The sequence below is a fragment of the Saimiri boliviensis genome, chromosome 3 (assembly GCF_048565385.1).
Source record: "Saimiri boliviensis isolate mSaiBol1 chromosome 3, mSaiBol1.pri, whole genome shotgun sequence".
In the NCBI taxonomy this organism is placed as follows: Eukaryota; Metazoa; Chordata; class Mammalia; order Primates; family Cebidae; genus Saimiri; species Saimiri boliviensis.
The window spans coordinates 130,454,309-130,477,323 of NC_133451.1; the positions used below are offsets into that span (position 1 = coordinate 130,454,309).

The window sequence follows — 23,015 nt, forward strand, 5'->3', positions numbered from 1 at the left end:
TTTTAGTAGAGACGGGGTTTCACCATGTTGACCAGGTTGGTCTCGATCTCTCGACCTCGTGATCCACCCGCCTCGGCCTCCCAAAGTGCTGGGATTACAGGCTTGAGCCACTGCGCCCGGCTACACGAATTTTCTAAGTCACTGGAATCACACATTTCAAGATGGTCTCTTTTGTTGGGTTAGCTGAATCCTAAAAGAGTTATCCTTTTCAGGTCAATATGTAGCCTTTTGTGACTATCATCTCAGCATATATATATGTATAATGTATATCTTATTTGACATTATTTACCTAGACTTTACTTATCAGTTAAGCATAGTAAAAATGAATTCAATTAAATATTTACTATATCAATCTTGAAGATCATAAGTGTTTTTCCAGATGAAATACCAAAATCTTGAAAACAGTATACAATTATTAATTTTGTAGAAAATGTACATTACAAAGTTCATCAACTTCAAATAAATCATAGCCAATATGATTCTCAAAGATAATAAATGCCTTATTTTTAAAGAGACAAATTTTTCTAAAAAAGAGAGAAGAAAATATATTGACTGATAATAAGCTAACACTGCATACTTACAATGTGTCAGGCACTGCTTTAATTACTATGTATTTATATTAACTCATTTATCCCTTAAAACAACCCTATAAAGTAAGAGCCATTATTAACTTTTATTATCCTCTGAACACTTAGGTGAAGATAAATCATTTTTCCAAGGTCATGCTGCTGATAAACTGTGGATGGAATCAAGACTAGAACCCAGGAATTATGGCTTCAGAGTCTTGACCACAATCTAATCTGTCTCTTTTTAACATTCACTGAATGTAAATGTGGTTTATGTAAGGATCTATCCTTTTCCTATAATTTAATATTTACAGAATAAATTGTGGTTTTTGTTTCCTTTTTTTTTTTTTTTTGAGACAGAGTCTTGCTGTTGCCCAGGATGGAGTGTAATGGCATGATCTCAGCTCACTGCAACCTCTGCCTCCTGGGTTCACGCGATTCTCATGCCTTGCTGGAACTACAGGTGTGCACCACCACACCCGGCTTATTTTTGTGCTTTTAGTAGAGATGGAGTTTCATCATGTTGGCCAGGCCAGTCTTGAACTCCTGGCCTCAAGTGATCTGACCACTGTAACCTCCCAAAGTGCTGGGATTACAGGTGTGAGCCACTGCACGCAGCCTGTGCTATTTTCTTATCAAAAAAGTTTCACCTTTGTAAAGTCTTGGTTCATATCACAGAACATAAGATTTAATCCTACATTTTGAAATAATACAAGTATGAGTTAACAATGAGTTTTAATCATATTTTCTGTTCTTTAGGTACAATTTCCTGAACTAAAATGCATATATTATTTTTTTTTAAAACGTAAGGGGAAAGTAGTTGAAGACAGAAAAACTAATGTTTACAAAAGTTCAATGGTGTGGTCATTGTAAGCAAAGACACTGCAGGTAGGAGAGCAATAAACCATTGCAGCCCATACCAACAGAACTGTGACACACTGAGAAACACATCTCATAATTTAAACTCCAAATTAACCGAATCATTTCTAGATTTAAGAAGGAAACTAAAGTAGAACTTGTTGTGATATAGTATGCCAAGGTTGTGGTTAGAGAAAATAGGTCAACAAGGCTATCAGTCCCTGACCCTGAAGATAGAAATACAGTTTGCTAATGCTTGCTATGATCACATTTTCACCTCAGTTTCATCTTCACATTGAAGATTATTTATTACTCATCACTTTACATTTTCAAAAATATTATCAGTTCTCTATATAAACATTTTTTAACATTAGCATAGAGTGAAAAAAGAACACTATCAAAGACAGAAATTTTAAAAATCTTTAAGTCTGAAGCAGAACATAAAGACTTATCAGCTGTCAACTAGATTTCTCTCTCCCAAACTGAACCTTCCTTCCACTTTATTTATGTAAAAGATCACAGTTGCTTTGCTATCTCTATGTGTACTCCATGCTTTAAGAAACAAACTATTCATAAAATAACATTTACTAAACCAAAAATTTAGAGATACTTAAAATAAATATCCATTTTAAAATACTACAGATTCCCTAAATCATACTTTTTAAAGAACTTGATAAATAACTTTTCAGGAACCTACTAATTTCATAATATCACTGCCTTGTGGACAGTAAGATGTTTAGAGACTGAGTGGAGTTAAAAGTTTAATGAACACAAACTGGTCTCCAGGAGGAGTACTAAACTCAAGAGTGCCTAGAATGTAAAACGTACTGTGGGAACAAACTCATAGCTTTGGGGCTTCAAATCTCACCTCTACTATTCACTATGGGATTTTAGCAAAGTCACTTAACCTCCACGAGCCCATATTATCATTGATGTAAACTGTAGGTACGGTTTCTTACTATTCATAGGACTGTTTTTGAATCCAATAAGGGAAAAAGAAAGTCAATCTCAAGCTAAATCAAAAGTCCCTTCCTTAAGGGGATACATTCTTCATCTTAGTACTTATATACCTTCCACCTCTCCCTGTACCAGCAATGAACCTAGCACACAATTTATATTTGTGGAATTTGACTAAAAACCCGCCAAAATTCTACTAAACATTGTATTCTTCTTATATACTTGTAAAATAATATCTTAGACTAACTGTACCAATACATTCTGGCCAACTGGTACGTGCAACAATTATAAAAATAGTGATCCTATATTGAATGACTATCATATGTCTCTAACACTAAACTTGGTGTTTTAATACATAATAATCTCCATATCAATTCAGCAAGTTAGTATTATTAACCCTATTTTACAGGGGAGAAAATGTCAAGGAAATTAAATAAGTTGTTCAACGTAAGCAAAACAAAAGCCAGCAACTGTGCCAGGACTCAAAATCAGGTCTGACTAACCAAGAAATACTAATAGGCAGTTATAAAGAAAATAGTTGAAGTATAACACAGTATTAAAATGTCTTCCATTTTACTAATTGACAAAAGATAAAAACTTTAAATACATACTTGCATATAAATAAAAAACACTTGTTTTCTAGCGTCCCCCAAAAGACCACACTACTAAGACTCATGCCTGTCTTTAAATCCTTTTTTCTAAACAAAGACACTAAAACAGATACTTTATATTTAAAACTTTATCTGATTTTATCTGTCTCAGGAACAAGGAGAAAGGTTTACACAGTTAAAGTTAGCCAAATAACTCCTGCCTTCAATTTATCTTATACATGCACAGACTACCACAGATTTTGTTGTCTATTAATATTTAAATAGTAATACTCCTTTAAAAATAATATTCTCAGAGCAATACTGAAAGCTCCACAATTTATTTAAATAAAAAGGGACTATATTCTGCTATTGCAAACACAGTTCTTAGAACCAATTTTACATTTTAAAAAAGAATCAAGAAAATTAACAAAAAACTTTTAATGCCATAAAGCTCAAGTATTAATTTAACTAAAATAAAAATCAAATACTGCACATTTTATCAGTAAGCGCTTTAAAATTACTTGCCAAAAAGGTTTTGCTTATTAAATGCATGTATATGCCTAAAAGAGAAGAACAATTTTTTAAAGCTCTTAATGCAAATTGTTAGGTTGCTTCTCCAAAATTACAATCCTACGACGAGTATATAAAAATGTCTATAAATGTTTATTTTAAGTAAGAAAATCTGTACTAATTTGATAAGCAGAATAATTTCATATTTAAATCCTTATATACTCCTCAATTGCTAATACGCTTTAAATAACTTATTTAAGGTGGATACATTTGCATTTTCTTTTCTGTAAGTTACCTACTACTGTCCTTTGAACATTTTAACATTGTGAGCTGAGTATTTTTCTTATTTGCATAAATCGTTACATTTTGACTTTAAATCTTCGTATCAATTGATGTTTTAATTACACAATGTTTTGATCCTTTATTAAAACATTGTTTGGTAACTTTTTAGTTTATCAGGAATTTATTTTAATTATGATACAAAATGAGAATACAACATGACTCTCCAACCCCAAAGACCATTTATTGAATGATCCATCACTTTATTGATTTGTGAAGTTTCCTCTATTACATATTACATCCTTACACATGAGTTCCATTTTGCTTGAACTCTCTGTTCTATTGATCTATCTATTTTTGTACAAGCATTTTCGGTTTGCCTAAGCCACTGGCTCTGACAGCCACACCATTTAATCAGGACCTTATCGTGGCTGGAAATGGCATTGTCTTGTATCACTAATTTAGGCATTAAAGCTTTCAATCACCAACAACATTCTATTCTTTCAACCTGCTCCCATCTGCTTCCAAGGTAACCCTTTTTCAACTTAAGAAGAATCTTTGCTCTTCAAGACTCTATTACCCTCTGTGTCTAGTGTTCACACCTCCTGTTTTAACTTCCTTTCATATCCAGTTTATATTTCCTAGTCTATTATTTCAAATACATTCATTCAACACATCTTTACTGAATGCCTAAAATTTCCTGGCACTGTACTAGGCTCTAGGGGAAAAAAATGGAGACAAGTTCCCTGCCTTCTTGAAGGTGTCATTCTACTAGGCAGAGACACAACACAGAAAGTAATAATTGTTTCAATCAGCATCTAGGAAGGAAATAAAGACTAGGCAGGAAAGGAATAAAAATGGAAGACTTGCTTTACAGAGGGTTATAAAGGAAGAACTCTCTGAGGAGATGATACTTGAAAAAAAGGATCAAGTTAGGAGAAAACATTACAGGCAGAAGGCATACAAAAGCTATGATCTGTAGTCAGAAAATGCTTGCCTTGTTCCTCTACCCATCTTTGTATTACACTCACTTAACAAACTTCAGTCCTGGGTGAAGTCAAATCCTTGCTTTCTTTGTGCTTACAGTGGAGAAAATTACTTAACAGAGCAGAGGGAAATCACTTTATTTGAGGGCACTAACTCAGTTGAATCTCCATTTCTCTGGTCAATTTGTTCTCCTATTCTCTGCAACTATTATTTCAAAACTTCTCTCTCCTTAAAACTCTCTACCTGCCAACTCACTCAACTCTCACAAATAAACTCAATTCTTCCAAGAGAAAACAGAAGCCTGAGACAGGAACTCCCTCCACTCCCAAACTCCCCAGGATGTGTCCTTGTTAAAAACAGAGCAGTGTTTCTTCTCTTAAGGTTAGTCATTCCTCTTTACTCTTGAATGCCTCTCTTCCCACCATGTCAGCAACATTATTCTGGTCATATCTCCCTGGTGCACAGCATTAACATCATAATGGGGAAAAACTTTTGCAATCTATCCATCTGACAAAGGGCTAATATCTAGAATCTACAAAGAACTAAAACAGATTTACAAGAAAAAAACAAACCCATTCTAAAGTGGGCAAAGGCTATGACCAGATGTTTTTCAAAAGAAGACATTTATGAGACCTAAAAACATATGAAGAAATGCTCATCATCACTGGTCATTAGAGAAATGCAAATCAAAACTACATGGAGATATCATCTCATGCCAGTTAGAATGGTGATCATTAAAAAATCTGGAGACAACAGATGCTGGAGAGGATGTGGAGAAATAGGAACACTTTTACACTGTTGGTGGGAGTGTAAATTAGTTCAACCATGGTGGAAGACAGTGTGGCAATTCCTCAAGGATCTAGAAATAGAAATTTCATTTGACTCAGCAATCGCATTACTGGGTATATATCCAAAGGAGTATAAATCATTCTATTATAAAGACACATGCACACCTATGTTCACTGTGGCCCTGTTTACAATAGCAAAGACCTGGAACCAACCCAAATGCCCATCAGTGATAGACTGGACAAGAAAAATGTGGCACACATACACCATGGAATACTATGCAGCCATAAAAAACGATGAGTTCATGCACTTTGTAGGGACATGGATGAATCTGGAAACCATCATTCTCAGCAAACTGACACAAGAACAGAAAAACAAACACCACATGTTCTCACTCATAGGCGGGTGTTGAACAATGAGAACACATGGACACAGGGAGGGGAGCATCACACACTGGGGTCTGCTGGGGGAGAATAGGAGAGGGACAGTGAGGGGTAGGGAGGTTGGGAAGGGATAACGGGGAGAAATGCCAGATACAGGTGACGGGGGAGATGGTGGCAGCAAACCACATTGCCATGTATGTACCTATGCAACAATCCTGCATGCTTTGCACATGTACCCCAGAACCTAAGTGTAATAAAATATATATAATCTCTCTGTGTCCATCTCATGAGCATTTATTCTCACTTCAATGTGACGGCTTTCAACAAAAAAGGAAGAGACCTCTGAAGTCAGAACTGTACAAACATTAGTGGGCTGCCATGGGAGAAAGTTGCTCATCCTTGGAATTGTTCGAGAATAAACCGGATGCTCGATTCACAACAAAGAAGTAGACGATTCAAATGCAAGTCAGGAAGTTGAACCAGGTACATGTCAGACTTCTCATTTTAAGTTCTGATTCAAAGATAATAGAAGTGGTCTACTGAAAAATCTCTATTAAATGTTAAGTTTTGCATAGCCAATAACTAGATCCTTAGATACATCTATGGATTTTTCCTTATGATGGATATAAACTTACAGTCTACATGCCTGTCATTGAATTGGAAACAAATAGCTTTGAAACTCAACTAAGTGAACTGAAATAATGCACAGGGATCCTGTTCTTCATGTACACCCCCAAGATAAAGCCAGAAAGAGGCTGCAAACTCCAACTATGTTAGAGCAATTAGGAACTCTCGCCCACACTCTGGTTTCACATTCAGATGATAACCAGGGGTAGAAGTAGTACCATCTGCATTTCCTCATGAACCTATCCAGCCTATTCAAGGTAAAAGCACCTATGACTAGAATTCCCCTCAGAATATGCCTCAATCAATTATACAGACAAGTTACTTTTTGTTTTTTGAGACGCAGTCTCGCTCTGCCCCACAGGCTGGAATAAAGTGGGGAGATCTCAGCTCAATGCTGTAACAACCTCTGGGACTCAAGAGATTCTCATGCCTCAGCCTCCCGAGTAGCTGAGATGACAGGCCTGCGCCACCACACCCGGCTCATTTTCATATTTTAGTAGAGACAGGGTTTCATCATGTTGGCCAGACTGGTCTCAGACTCCTGGCCTCAAGTGATCTCCCTGCCTTGGCTGGCCTCCCAAAGGGCTGGGATTATAGGTGTGAGCCACTGTGCCAGGCCAAACGAGTTACTTTATTCTCTCAATAGATGTACCTTTTAGGAGTTTCATCCAAGTTTGTATGTATTTGATGAGACAGTGATAATTGCTATAACCTTCCCACTGTAAATTTTCAAGATGTATAATAATCATCCCAAAGTTTAGAGGACAAAGGCTCCGTCATAATATTTTAATTAATATAAGCTAAAGTATAGCTTTTATGTATACTGTTGGTTGTTTTACACAAGGGAACTCTTCCATAAATGTTTAGCAAAGTCAACATTCAGAATAAATGGTGTATGTATGTGATGAGGGGGTAAACTGAGAAAAGTATATACCTAATATATTATCTCTTTAAAAGAAAATTTATTTTTTAAGATCTACTAAATTTAGGATCTAAAAGAATATGTCTTGTATTTATGGTGTTCTTAATTGTTCACTAACTTTCAATACGTACGTTAAAAAAAAAACAGCACTAACTAAATACAACAATGATCCTTTATAACAACACTGTCTCTAAAGAAAGTTACTTTTATGGTTATATCATGCTACAGTTCCTAATAAGCCAAGAATTATTCTTGTAAGAATAATGTTCTTTTGTTTGAAACCATATACAATCCAATAGTAACAGAATGTATTTGAAGGCCTAAATAAGGATTTTTTGTGTATATTTCAGTCTCTTTTCCTAAATTTGCATATTCTAAGCTAATAAAACATTTCTTAACAATTAAAATGATTTTGTTTTAAAACCATTTTTGGAATCCTATAACTCTAGTTTATTTTCCATTCATCAGTGTCATACAAATTTAAGCAGATACTAAATATATAGGTAATTTTTTTAAAAACCAAGGAAGGTAATTCAATAATCCAGTCTTAATATCCCCTTCCTTTTGTCACACTCAGTGTGGACTTTAATAAGAAAAACTTATACGATATATGACAAACCTACAGCCAACATCTTACTAAACAGGGAAAAGTTGAATGCATTTCCTCTAAGAACTGTAACAAAGATGCCCACTTTCCCACTCCTATTCTAAATAGTATTCTAAGTTCTAACCAGAGCAATTAGGAAAGAAAAAGAAATGAAAGGCATCCAAATTGGAAAAGAGGAAGTGAAATTATTCCTGTTTACTGATGGAATGATCTTATTACGTACAGAAATCCTTAAAGACTCTACTAAAAATTTTTAGATTCGATAAAAGAATTCAGGGCAGTTTCAGAAAGCAAAATCAATGTGCAAAAATCAGTAGCATTTCTACACACCAATAACAATCTAGCTGAGAACAAAATCAAGAAAGCAATCTCACTTACAATAGCTACAAAAAAATAATAAAAATATCTAGAATATATTTGACCAAGGAGGTGAAAGATCTCTACAAGAAAAACTACAAAATAATGATGAAAGAAATTGTAGATGACACAAACAATGAAAAAAACACTCCATGCTCATGGATTGAAGGAATATCATTAAAATGACCACATTACCTAAAGCAATATATAGATTGAATGTAATTCCTTTCAAAATACCAGCATAATTTTTTTCACAGACTTAGAAAAAAAAAAAACAAAACACACACACAAAAAACAAACAAAAAAAACCCCTAAAGTTCCTATGTAACCACAAAAGAGCCTGAACAGTGAAAGCAATGTTGAGCAAAAAAACCATATTATACTACAAGGTTATAACAAAACAGCATGATACTGGTATAAAAATAGGTACACAGATCAATGGAACAAAATAAAGAACCCAGAAATAAAGTCGCATATTAACAGCCAACTGATCTTTGACAAAGCCAAGATGAACATGCACTGGGGAAAATCTACCTTTTACAATAAATGGTGCTGGGAAAATTGGATTACCATATATAGCGTAATGAAACTGGACTCCTATCTTTCAGCATATATAAAAACCAACTCAAAAAGGATCGAAGACTTAAGACCTCAAACTATAAAAATATTAAAAGACAATCTAGGCAAAATTCTTTTGGACACTGATTTAGGCAAAGAATTCATGACTAAGACCTCAAAAGCTCAGGCAACAAAAACAGACAAATGGGACTTCTTTGTCCATTTTAGAAGGCTTCTAAAAAGTAAAAAGATTCTGCGCAGTAAAAGAAATAGTCAACAGAGTGAACAGATACATCTGTAGAATGGAAGAAAATATTTGCTAACTATGCATTCTTCTAGAGACTCATATCCAGAAGGTCAAACAACTGAATGACAACAACAACAAAAATCAAAATAATCCCATTAAAAAGTGGGAAAAGGACATGAATAGACATTTTCAAAAGAAGACATACAAATAGCCAACAGACATATGAAAAAATGTGTAATATCACTAATCATTAGAGGAAACATTAAGTTAAAACCATAATGAGACATTATCTTTCACCAGTCAGAATGGCTATCATGAAAAAGATAAAAATAGTAACAGATGGTGAGACTGTGGAGATAAGAGAACACATATATGCAGCTGGTGGAATGTAAAACAGTACAACCTATGCTGAAAAACAGTATGGAGATTTCTCTAAGAACTAAAAATAAAACTACCATTCCATCTACCAATCTCATGACTGAGTATCCAAAGGAAAATAAATCACTATCAAAAAGATAACTGCACCTGTATGTTTATTGTAGCACTACTACCAATAGCAAAGATTACAGAATCAACCAAAGTGTTCATCAATAAATGATTGAATAAAGTTTAATACATATACGCAATGGAATAATATTCAGCCATAAAAAAATGAAATCATGTCTTTTGCAGCAATATGGATGGAAGTGGAGGCCACTATCTTAATTGTCATAAGTCACACACAGAAAAATACATGTTCTCAGTCACAAGTGGGAGCTAAATAATGTTTACACATGGATGCAGAGTGTGGAATAATAAGCAGTGTAGACTCAGAGTATGAGGGAGTAGGGGGTGTATAATGAGAGATTCCTTAATGGGCACCATGTAAGTTACTGGGGTGATGTATACCCTGAAAGCCATGACTTCACCACTATGCAATCTCTCCATGCAACCAAATTACACTTTTACCCCACAAATTTATACAAATAAAAAAGAAACACGTTGATAACTTGTAATAGCAGAGGCAGTACAATTAGACAGCAGTTCTACACCTTAAAAATAATATATATAAACATTAATATTTTTATGTACATACATGCACATATCATATACGCACATGTATTTGCTTTATAGATTCTATCAAGTGAGAACCTTAAAATTTCTTGGAATAAATGAAAATGAAGCAAATGACAAGGAAAACATCCTCTTACCTGGTAGATATCAGAAAGACTGCTGCTTCCAGAATCACTAGTGATACTACATCCTGAATGGCTAGAAGAAACGTGGGTCACCTGTGGGTGGAGACTGTCAGTAAGATGCAGTTTTGTGAAATCTGCAGGAAGCTATGGAAGGAGCAGGAAAAACTAGGATTACAATCTGAATCAAGAACTCCAAGAAGCCATTTTAAAATTAAAATGTCATATTTTACTCTATACCATTGAACTAAAAATGGTATTCGTTTTCCAAACCCACAAATTACTAAATTATGTCCTATTTACCAAAAATCACATAATAATTTTTAAAGTGTATGGGGACATAATGAACCTTAAATAACACTAAATTCTTTAAATAGGTGGGTATGGTGATTAAGATAAACTTGAGTATTAATTTAGTAAGCTAAAATTTTCCAATCACACATCAATGAGCAAATTAGGCTACCATTATTTATTAGCCATCACAATGCAACTTTGTGGCAAAAAGCCAGACTTAAGCTTCTTTTATACCCAAATGATGTTTAAAGGTTAAAAAAAAAAGATAGAGAGAGAGAGCACTTTGAAATCGATGAAGTGTACTGTCATACAAGCAACTGAACTGGGCTCTATGAAGAGAAAAGAATGCCCTCAAAGAACTTAGAAAGTTAAAGTCAACACTTACCTATCTGTACTCATATACATAAATATCAATTTTCTACATGTTCATGTTTAAATAAAAATAGTCTCTATGAAAATAAGCACATTTGCTAAGCATCCCTTATCCCTTCTACCACCCCTTATATACCAGAGAAAATGCATTTAAAAAAAAAAAAAAAACACTCATACATTGGTTTAACAAATACTTACTGAGCCCCTTTTCTCTTATTATGCCCTAGTCAAGTGAGAATCTAAGAAAACAGACGTGAGATTCTTAGAATCTTACTCTTATTAGTTATTGCCGATTCTTTTGAATTAAAAATATATTTATCTATAATATCATATATTATACTCCTGAGCTAATAATAAACAGCATTTCAAAATACATATTAACTAGCATCATAAAATACTGATAACATTCTCTCTTGCATATTGATCCTATTTAGCTGGTGAATAGTTATAAATATAGGGACTAATTGCTAAAACTTATGTTAACCTCAGTAATATTCCTGTCTACCTTTTGAGGCTCATTCCCTCTCCCCCTCCAAAATGTTACTGCATAGTTTAGAGTAAGCCTCACAAGACAGACAGTTTGGACTTAGGACAATGATTAATGGATTTGGTACTTCAGTACTCCAAGTAAGCAAAATGCATGTATATCCCCTAATAGTTCAGACCTACTCTCTGAATAGATTATACCCTTCTCTACCTTAAGTGAACTATCTTTAACAATATTTACATACAACCTATTTAGAAATAATAACTTTATGGGATATAAGGCATACAAAGGACAGATGTAATATAAATTTAATAGGGGCATATAACTAGGTGCCAAATAAATGGAGAAAAATCCATTTGTTGAGGGAGCTTGGAGAAGTGGAATTATCACAAACCTATCTTACTAACAATGTTTTTAAGGAAACTGGTAATTGAAGATGTTGTGAAATATATAACATTTAAGAGATTAACAACTACTCTGTAAGGGATAGGCAAATACCTCTAAATTAAGAATTTATATGTTTCATTCATAATGTAGAATAGTGAAATATTTGCAGGACTTCTCCAGGAACAATTCAAAGATAGAAGTTTGCAGATATGTATTAATGACTATGATTTTACATGTAGCTAAATGATGGTGATCAGATATTAAAATAAATATGTTCATAGGCAGGATAGATACCCTTCACCATCTTAGCTACATTTCCATTTAATTCAGTCACTTACTGCAGAAAGCAACTGGGGAAACATTACTCTATGGCTTAGAGATGTTAAAAGACATCAATCAGTACATGTAATTAGAGAACAATAAACTGATTTCTATTGATTGTCTTTTACAGACATGGCTTAGGTTGATGTGCCACATAGTGTGATCTATTTTTTTTAAATTAACTTAATGTGTCAAATGAAGATAAAACTATCTAATAAATTTTTACATTTTATTTATTCAGTTCTCACAGGACTCTTCAGAATCCATCATGTGCACATCTTCCCTAAGAATTCACTGTATGAAGAGTACAAGGAGCTGTAAGAGCTCCCAACCTAACATAAGAGACATTTATTCAGTTTTTATATACCACAATCTATTCATCTGTGCCTACTTACAGTCACAAATATCAGAATTATATGGAAATGTTAGGCCCAGAACCATAAAGACTGTCAAAAGAGAAAGAAATATTTTGGCTTTTAAAAATTCAATTCTACTTAATAAATACTTATTGAGTACCTGCTATGTCATACACTCTGCTAGGGCAGAGAATATCAAGATGAGTAAGACATTCCTAATTCCAAACCTCTATTATCCCCAAATTCACTGTGACAGGTGTTAAGAAACAATAGAAAATAAATGTGTTTTTTTGGTTTTTTTTTTTTTTTTTTTTTTTTTTCTTTTTTTTTTTTATTGCATTTTAGGTTTTGGGGTACATGTGATGAACATGCAAGATTGTTGCATAGGTACACACATGGCAGTGTGCTTTGCTGCCTTCTGTCCCCTCACCTGTATCTGTCATTTCTCCCCATGCTATCTCTTCCCACCTCCCCACTCCCCGCCCCTCCCCCATTTCCCCCCAACAGACCCCAGTGTGTAGTGCTCCCCTCCCTGTGTCCATGTGTTCTCATTGTTCAACACCCGCCTATGAGCGAGAATATACGGTGTTTGATTTTCTGCTCTTGTGTCAGTTTGCTGAGAATGATGGTTTCCAGGTTCATCCATGTCCCTATAAAGGACGTGAACTCATCGTTTTTGATGGCTGCATAATATTCCATGGTGTATATGTACCACATTTTCCCTATCCAGTCTATCATCGTTGGGCATTTGGGTTGGTTCCAGGTCTTTGCTATTGTAAACAGTGCTGCAATGAACATTCGTGTGCACGTGTCCTTGTAGTAGAATGATTTATAATCCTTTGGATATATACCCAGTAATGGGATTGCTGGGTCAAATGGGATTTCTATTTTTAGGTCCTTGAGGAATCGCCACACTGTCTTCCACAATGGTTGAATTAATTTACATTCCCACCAACAGTGTAAAAGTGTTCCTATTTCTCCACATCCTCTCCAGCATCTGTTGTTTCCCGATTTTTTAATGATCGCCATTCTAACTGGTGTGAGATGGTATCTCAATGTGGTTTTGATTTGCATTTCTCTGATGACCAGTGATGATGAGCATTTTTTCATATGTTTGTTGGCCTCCTGTATGTCTTCTTTTGTAAAGTATCTGTTCATATCCTTGTTTTTTTTTAATTTTAAAGACAGGGTCTTGCTCCATTGCCCAGCTGGAGTGTAGAGGCACAACCATGGCTCACTGTAGCCTTAAACTCCTGGGCTGAAGTGATCCTCCCATCTCAGCCTTCTGAGTAGTTGGAACTATAGGCACGTGCCACCACACCAACGTAATTTGTAAATTTTTTGTTGCTAATAAAGGGGCCTCTCTATGTTGCCCAGGTTGGTCTCAAACTTCTGGCCTTAAGCAATTCTCCCTCCTCCTCAGCCTCTCAAAGTGCTGGGATTACAGGTGTGAGCCATTACACTGTTTTTATCCCTTTCTCCCTACTATTTGTGTTCTTTGCAGAATAGCATGAAAAAATGATATATCAGAGTAAATGCATATATAGATCAGGATTAAATACCTTTTAATATGAGATATGTAAGAATGGATGCCATGTTCAAAAAAACCTTAAAAATATTTTCCCACCAATTAGGATAACAATAGTATTTCTTTTCTTTTTTGGGGGGGGAGACAGAATCTTGCTCTGTTGCCGCGGGTGGAGTGGGGCGCGATGAGGTGGCACAATCTCAGCTCATTGCAACTCCACCTCCCGGATTTAAGTGATTCTCCTGCCTCAGCCTCCTGAATAGCTGAGATTACAGGTGCCCATCACCACACTGGCTAATTCTTTTTTTCTTTTTTTAAGCAGAGACAGGCTTTCACCATGCTGGCCACACTGGCCTCGAACTGCTGGCCTCAATTGATCCACCCACCTTGGCCTCCCAAAGTGCTAGGATTATAGGCATGAGCCACTTCGGCTGGCATTATTATTAAATTTTATTGCCAATACACATTAGTCAAGTTATGGAATGGGAGATGTTATAAAAGGTGTTCTCATAAGGAAAGAAACTGATTTGGCTCTGCCATGACACTAATGGAATAGAGACCTGAGCCCATGCCTAGTAAAAACGGAGTTTCTAGGAGGCAAACAAACCTTGTTGGGGTTGAAGGTCATGAGGTAGACACAGGTGCAGATGCTCACATTTAAACCCAAGGGCATCAGAACAACACAGATCTGAGATACATGTACAAGAAGGGCACAACATGACAGCAAGGATCACTTATTCTAAACTTTTTTCGAAGCTTGACCCAGTGTCAATTTAAATTGCTAAGTATCAGTATGCTATTTAATTAAATTACAGGTTAAATTGGGTTGTGAATTATCTTGTGACTGTAGCCACCATTTCTAACAGAAATTCTGTTCAAAAAAGTAAAATTTTTTTGGTTAAACCTAGAAATACAGTAATTACCTGAATAAAATCAATAACTAAGTTAATTAAATGAGAAATCAACACATTTTATGTATTTTTAATACCAATGTATTTCCCAACAATTAAGAACCCAATTCAAAGGAATCTTTTCATCTATTTAAAATATTAATCAAATATTTAAAAAAAATTTTATCACTTAAATATTTTTTAAGTATTTGATTATTTAAATATATTACTGCTCAAATATTTTTCCTGGAACAAGAAAGCTATAGTCGTAAAAAACACTACCTGTGAATCACAATTTTAATAAACTACTCTTAGGCAAATGGTTGAATCATAGTTTAACTACTAACACTGCTAAATACATAAACAAGGGTAATATTTAAATCAGATTCTTAAATCATACTTAAATCAGATTATATTATATATTTAAACCAGATTATATTAATTTTAGGTTTATACTTATATGCTTATGCTTATAAACCTAAAATTAATCAGTTTAATAAAATCTTGGTATCATTTGTATAATAGTTTTTTTTTTATAATGTAGGACAGAGATGCTACCATAATCAGATTTGAAAACATAAACTCTACATGTGAAGTCTCTATAATATATAAATAGAAACTTGATAATCATTGAGGTATTAATCTAATGGTTGGCATTTATAAAATTATTAGCTAATACATGAACTTTATCTTGAACATAAAGACAGTGAGTATGGATGCCTTGAAGTCTCTGATATCATAAGAAAACACTGTTAAACTGGCAAAATACCTAAAATTGATAACAGTGTAATGGAGACAAGGGTGGCTGCCCTTCTTCTTCCTTTCCATCCTGAATTACTGATATAATTACTAATATAGACCAGCATCTGTGGTACCAGATCCCCAAGTGTAGGGGATGAGTTTTGTGAAATTCTATTAGCAACAGAGGCATTTTTCTCTCTCTCTCTTTTTTAATGTAAGAGTCATAGTCCATGATACATATATATCATTATCATCTTAGGACCGATGAGAAATCCAACAGTTAAAAAATACTGTCTATTGACTGAAATGTATTTAATTGTTAATTTCCCAAACTAATCTTGGGACCACTTTAAGTAACAGTCACAATAGAATGCACAATGTTTGAGGTGATCACTGGAATCTGGTCAATCTTCCCAGGTTTCTTACCTTGAATAAAACTATTTAAAGTAAATTAAATATCACACTTAGTGACTAAACTAATTTTGTATTAAGACGTATCACACAGAATTTACACAAATGAACTCTGGTTTTCCCGTATCATCCTTAGAGTTCTGAGTCTTTATGTTTTTAATCTCTACAAGGTAGAGTCAGTATATTACTAGACATACTTTCTATTTTTCTCTGAGATATTTGTAAAAAATTAAGGACACCATATTTTTATTCAGCATTCATTCATCATTTATTGAAAACCTGTGTTGTGAGGACTGAATAAATTAATGAGTGTGAAGGACTTAGAGAACTGCTTGGCACACAGAAATGACTCAAGAAGCATTAAGTATAGATCATCACAAACCAGACTCTGCAAGGTGCAGGTCCCTTCCAGCTTCATGATTCCTGTAGCTGGAATCTAACCCTAGATGTCAATGGATTATTGAGCTATGCCCAGAAAGGGCTTTTGTGGCCAAAGTCATCTAGCTATGGACACTATCCTTCACTCCCTCTGGAACTCAAGTTGTTTTAAAAGCCATTCGTATTGTTTCTCTTTCTTTAGACATGCACATACACACACACCCACACTCTTAAAACTTTTTTTTTCCTTTCTGCCACTAATCTTTTCACACCCACACTCTTAAAACTTTTTTTTTCCTTTCTGCCACTAATCTTTTCAGGTACTACGACTTCTGACACTCCGACTTGTTTCTACATGCAGCTTGAGGAGGAGGCAGGAAATTTTTTAGTAGCTCATTTAAAAGACCAGTTTATAATCTGATCAACTTTTATTTCTTTAAATCATATTTCTTTAAGAACATCAGAAAAAGTAAACATTTGGACTTTTAAATATTATTCACCAAAGTAATTCTGACTACTCTCATCACCTCTTTATATTATATACAATCTAGATACAACACCCATTCTTGAATTCTTCATCTATCAGTATTCCACAAAGCAAAGAGAAAGATTTTTGCAAAACATACAATTTATTTTGCTTATAAATATATATATATAATGTCAGGAAACAAAAGTTTTCTCGATGTGTCATGAGTTAATAATTTAAAAAACTGATTAAGCTCTAATGCTTTTCTGATTAAACTAGAGGTAGACTTTTAAGGTGCTGATATAACTATGCTTTATAAGAATAGTTATGCAAAAATTTATTTGCTTTCATCTACTGGAGAAACCTGCTAAGAAAATTAACAATTTGAGGCTGGGCACGGTGGCTCAAGCCTGTAATCCCAGCACTTTGGGAAGCCGAGGCAGGTAGATCATGAGGTCAAGAGATCGAGACCATCCTGGGCAACATGGTGAAACCCTGTCTCTACTAAAAAAAAAAAGAAAAAGAAAATTAACAATTTGTAAGAACTTAACAATCTTCCAGCTTCCTACAAGGTTCAGAAGATAGAAGTCTCATGTTAGCCATGTATGGATTTATCTTCTGTTCAGCTACCTCCTAAGTCAAGAGACCCTGGGCAAGTTAATTAACTTCTCTGCACTTTAGTTTCTTCTATGAAGTGACCATAATGTAATAATCAAATGAAATAATAACTGTGATCCAAATGCCTCTCTCTTCCTTCTCATTTCTTCGGTCATTTTTCCAGTCAACATCCTCTACCACCTCAGGCCAGATATTTTCAAACTCAGTGGAAACAAAGAAGCCAACCAAAAAAAAAAAAAATCAGCTAGTTTTGACACTGTCATACCTAAAACTACCATTATGGTAGTTCACTTACTACATATTTTTCCCAAAGTCTACATATTACATTTTAAATAAATCATGCATTTATATGGAGAGGAACTCACTGCTTAGAAAACCATAATAAATTTTGAAATTTTGAAAACTAAGTAACTTCATTGTCATGATATGCTTATAGTCCAATTACTCTCTTTTATAAATATTCAAATTTCCATAGTTTAGAATTCTCTCAAAGTGATAACAACTTGGGTAGTTTTGTGCTTTTGTGTGTATTGCCTTATTATATTTGATTACAAAAGCCTCGAAAATAGTATGTACTTGGTGCAGATACATGCTACAAACTAAGCATAGTATAACCACAAAACTTTACTCCTGCCATAAGGAGCATGCTGCCTCTTAAGATGACAGTCTGAAAAGAAACGCCACTGTGTTTTGTGTTTTTGCAGGGCAGGGAGGGGATGTATTTCAAATGTTCCTTGTTACTTTACTATATTATGATAATGTTTTAGAGACAGTTGTAACAGAGAGGGCTTGAAAAGATGTGGCTTACATACTGAATATTTCACATGGCTTGCTGTCCAAGTAAATATATTTACCTGGTGGAATTAGCTACTGAAATATGGTACCCTAGCCCTATTCCAAGGCAGAAAGGAATTAATTCTTACATTTACAAAATGAGGACAGTTTAAACACGAATAGTACACTTGGAACCTCAATGAGGAAAACAATCAAAATTAGAGAACTGGTTGAAAAGAGACCGTATTGGGCCGGGCGTGGTGGCTCACATCTGTCTGTAACCCCAGCACTTTGGGAAGCCAAGGCAAGTGGATCATGAGGTCAGGAGTTCCAGAGCTGCCTGACCAACGTGGAGAAACCCTGCCTCTACTAAAACTATAAAAGAAAAATTAGCTGGGCTTGTGGTGCCCACCTGTAATCCCAGCTACTCATGATGCTGAGGCAGGAGAATCACGAAATCGGGAGGTGGAGGTTGCAGTGAGCTAAGATTGCACCACTACACTCCAGCCTGGGCAACTGAGCGAGACTCCATCTCAAAAGAAAAAAAGAAGAAGGAAAAAAAAAGAAGCTGTCACAGGATGACTAATGTTTCAAAGCGGATACTTTTAGAAAGGCTTTTCCATTGAATGCTGAAAGAAAGCACTGAGTAGAAAGGAAACCTGTAAGAACTTCACTTCAAAATGGAAGACAGGAATATTTCAGTGTGATGAGAAACTGCATGATCTAAGTACCCCATATTTCAAAATGTGAGGCTTTGCCCCATTTTTCCAAAGATAACAAAATTAGATCACCAGTACACCAGTTACTATGTGCCAGCCACTGCTCTAACTACTTGCATATATTAGCTCACTTAATTTTTACGACACTCTTATAAAGTAAGTTTTAGTTAAGACTATTTTACATAAGAGGAAACCTCAGATGCAGAAAAGTGATGTCCATCAAGATCATACACCAAAATGGTAATGGAAACTGATTCCAACCCCAGATGGATGGCTAGGGAACACACACTTAATCGTTAATATATTTATTACTTTACTAATTGTCTTGAAAATTCTCATATTTATGAGACAAATGGCTATTTATATCAAATTATTAGTGTAATACAAATTTCAAATCACATGGAAAATAAAATATTAATTGTAAATAATTTCTCACTCTCATGAAACTTTACATCTCCATCTCCAACATCAGTGACTTTGACATTTGCAAAGCTGACTCACTTTTTGAGTCATCCAATTGAGTTTACATTCCTTCTAATTTGTTTAAGATACTGATGTGTCTATACATGACATAGTGCTGTATAACATCCATGAAGCTGATTTTTCATTTTTCTTGCAAGTTCTTTACATTTACTATTCACTTTATAAATTAATCTTTACAATGTTTATGATAATATCCAGTAATTGCAATTTTGAGATTATATATTCAGGACTCATTATGAAATCCACATAAAACTTCCTTAACTCTTATACCAATTCCATCATGTGACTCTAATAAACATTCCAAGCTAAGATCAATTTGGGTCATTTCTGATTTATTTTCCTTATTGAAAAATATGTTTTTGTTTTTTAAAAATACTAAATTGAGAGAGAACTTCATTATATAAAAAATTAAGGCGACTTCTTTTCTGATAGCTGATTTTGGTGGAAACAAAATCATGTCTTACATATAATTTCCCCTACATTTGAAGGTCAGAAAAAAACATGTGTTCTCTCTCTCTCTCTCTCTCTCTCTCTTATATATACACACACTCACTCTCTCTCTCATATGCTGGTCAACTAATTCTAACACTTTAAGAAAGATATCTGGCATCAAGAACAATAGTAGAATTATTATTAGAACCACTGAAAGTGTCATTGAAAAGATAATTGTATTTTTTCACAATGAAAAGTTTATCTGAGACCTCAAATGGTACAATCCAACTGTTTATGCACATTTCCACAGAAGCATGGAGGTAGTTGATTAATGTATATATGGCCAAATGAAATGTCCTGTTGCCTGTTAAGAAACAATTTTACGGTGGATTTCAAGTGACAGCCGCACCAGTCTCACTTCAAATACACACACACACATATACACATGCACTCTGCATATAATTCCTTTTCCTTTTATTTTCAAGCATCAACAACTACTCATTTGAAAAGCACAAATTCCTTGGCGAGATTCCAAAACATCTTTAGGTCATTCAGTCTAAGAACTTTTGATGAAAAATATGGCAACTGCTGGCAATTAGTTGGGTGATTTAAAAGTCATTTTCTGGGTAGTATTTCATACATCTTTAATTCCAAACTCCTTTGTACATTTTCTCTTAATGTTAATAATAATTACTGTGATTGCTTTGGGGTGAGGGGGCACCTACTGCCTAACGGGCAATGCACTGAACGTTTTGTATATTGTCTCTTTGTTCTAACACCTATGAAGAGCCTAGAAGCTGCACTTCATTACTGAAGAAATGGAAGTACAGCTGTGCGCTGTGGCTCCCACCTGTAATCCCAGCACTTTGGGACAGCAAGGTGGGTGAAACACTTGAGGTCAGTTCGAGACCAGCCTGACCAACACAGCAAAACCCTGCCTCTACTAAAAACACAAAAATTAGCCAGGCGTGGTGGCGTGCACCTCCCAGCTACTTGGGAGGCTGAGATACAAGAATTACTTGAATCCAGGAGGCAGAGTTTGCACTAAGCCAAGACCATGCCACTGCACTCCAGCCTGGGTGACAAAGTAAGACTCTGTTTCAAAAAAAAAAAAAAAAAAAAAAGAAACGGAAGCTCAAAAAGCTCAAGTGGCTTGTCCAAAACCCTTGGTCACAGGCTCCAAAAATCTACATTTATGAACTATAAGCAAATCATGACAATCATACCATCTACACTGTAATACTAATAATATGAAACACTGGTAACAGCCTACAATTACTAAAACTTGAGTTCTCAGTCTCTTGTTTTCCAGAGCCTGGTGGGACTGGTGCTATGGAAGCCGCAATCCCTGGAGAGGGAGGCAGTTGCTAGTACTATCAGAAGACGACTTCTACAACCAATTAGACAACTTTGATGAGCTCCAAAGGGACTGAACTTAGCTATCCCAAGTGAAAAAATGCTCAATGGAGTATGGAGTTCGGAAAATGAGTGTTTAAAGTCAAAGAAAAAAGATTCCTATGGGATCCATGGAGGATTCAAAGCTGCCTTCTTTGTGAACAAAATAAACAGTTGAGTTTAGGAAGGAGGCCTCACACAGAATTAAAAACATTAACCCATAATTAATTTTGAACTCTTCAAAAGGTTTTAAAAGCTATCTTACACCCAAACACAAATGTACTCAGATCTACATCCAGTAGCATGGCTGAGACTGGCTAGCTATTCACCAGTGCCCTCTTGCTGCCTGCATCACTAGATTACATTTCCCAGCCTCCCTTCTGGTTCTGTAAGTGCCAATATAAATGGGTTCAAACCACTGGAGTATGAACAATTAGAAGTGATTATCCCACTTCTGTATCTTACTCTTTCCAATCTTTCACAGGAGACTCTCCATCATCTTTCCCCTTCCATTACTGAGAGTCTCTATTGGAAGAAAATGCAAGCTTTCCATTGAAGGTTAAAGACAACTGAGCCAAAAAGTGGAGAGGGCCTGGAACTCTGAATTACTATCTAGAAGGAATTTGTCCATTATCAAGAACACCATCAGATTTACGAAAAAGAGACTTTTTTAAAAGTCTATTGTGTTTGAACCATTATATTTTGTTTTGCTTGGTACAACAGCTAGCATTATCTTAAACAAATACTAGAATCACTTTTGCAACCTACATGTGAAAAATCTTCCACAGTGAAATTCTGAATTCATTATGAAGAATGCAGGACTCTGATAACATCTGACTTGTCATTTCATGGGACTGTGTGCAGTTTAGATAAAATGAATACGAGAGTTCATTTACTTTTTAATTAACTACTCATACAACATACTGAAAACCAGTAGCCTAGACACTATTCCAAGTTTGCTAAATACAGCAGTAAGTAATATAAAGCCCATGCTATCATGCATCTTACCACAACTAGTAGGTGGAGACAAAGAATAAACAAGAAACTGTCAAGTAGTGATTAAGTACTGCATCCAGCACAGATGAAAAGAAACTGATGTGATAAACAGTGACTAGATAGCAAGGGATGACCTCTCTAAGATGTGATATTAAGAAGAGAAAATTGTTTTCATTTTTTTATGCTCACTTATTTCCCAGAGGAATAATTTTAATCATATCATCTTCATGAAACACAGATATGTATACAAAATATATAAGCATACAAACTTTGTATATGACATATTTTTCATATATTAATATACAATACATTGCTAAGTATACTTCATATTTGTCTTTGTGTAAAGTCAAGGTGAGTCTAGCACATCACTAAGCCAAAGGAATATAATCATTAAATATATTATGAAAAATTCCTGTGCTGTTTACATAACTTAGAAACAAAATCAACAAAGTATTACACTATCTTATAAACCAAAGACAATAATGAAATATATATAGTTCTTCAGTGCCCTCTAAGTTGAAGAGCACTAATATCTACTCAAATTTCAAGATACAAATA

At 34.8% G+C, this 23,015-nt stretch overlaps 1 protein-coding gene across 15 annotated transcripts in view; it reads right to left on the bottom strand.

The window, feature by feature from the left end:
- Positions 1-23,015, bottom strand: part of RAPGEF2 (Rap guanine nucleotide exchange factor 2) — a 258,949-nt gene that overhangs the window by 46,943 nt on the left and 188,991 nt on the right. For all 15 annotated transcript variants that reach the window (XM_010338554.3, XM_010338550.3, XM_010338551.3 and 12 more), the window contains one exon: positions 10,425-10,556. In XM_010338554.3, coding sequence (XP_010336856.1) covers positions 10,425-10,556 — 132 coding nt within the window. The remainder of the gene's footprint in view (positions 1-10,424; positions 10,557-23,015) is intronic.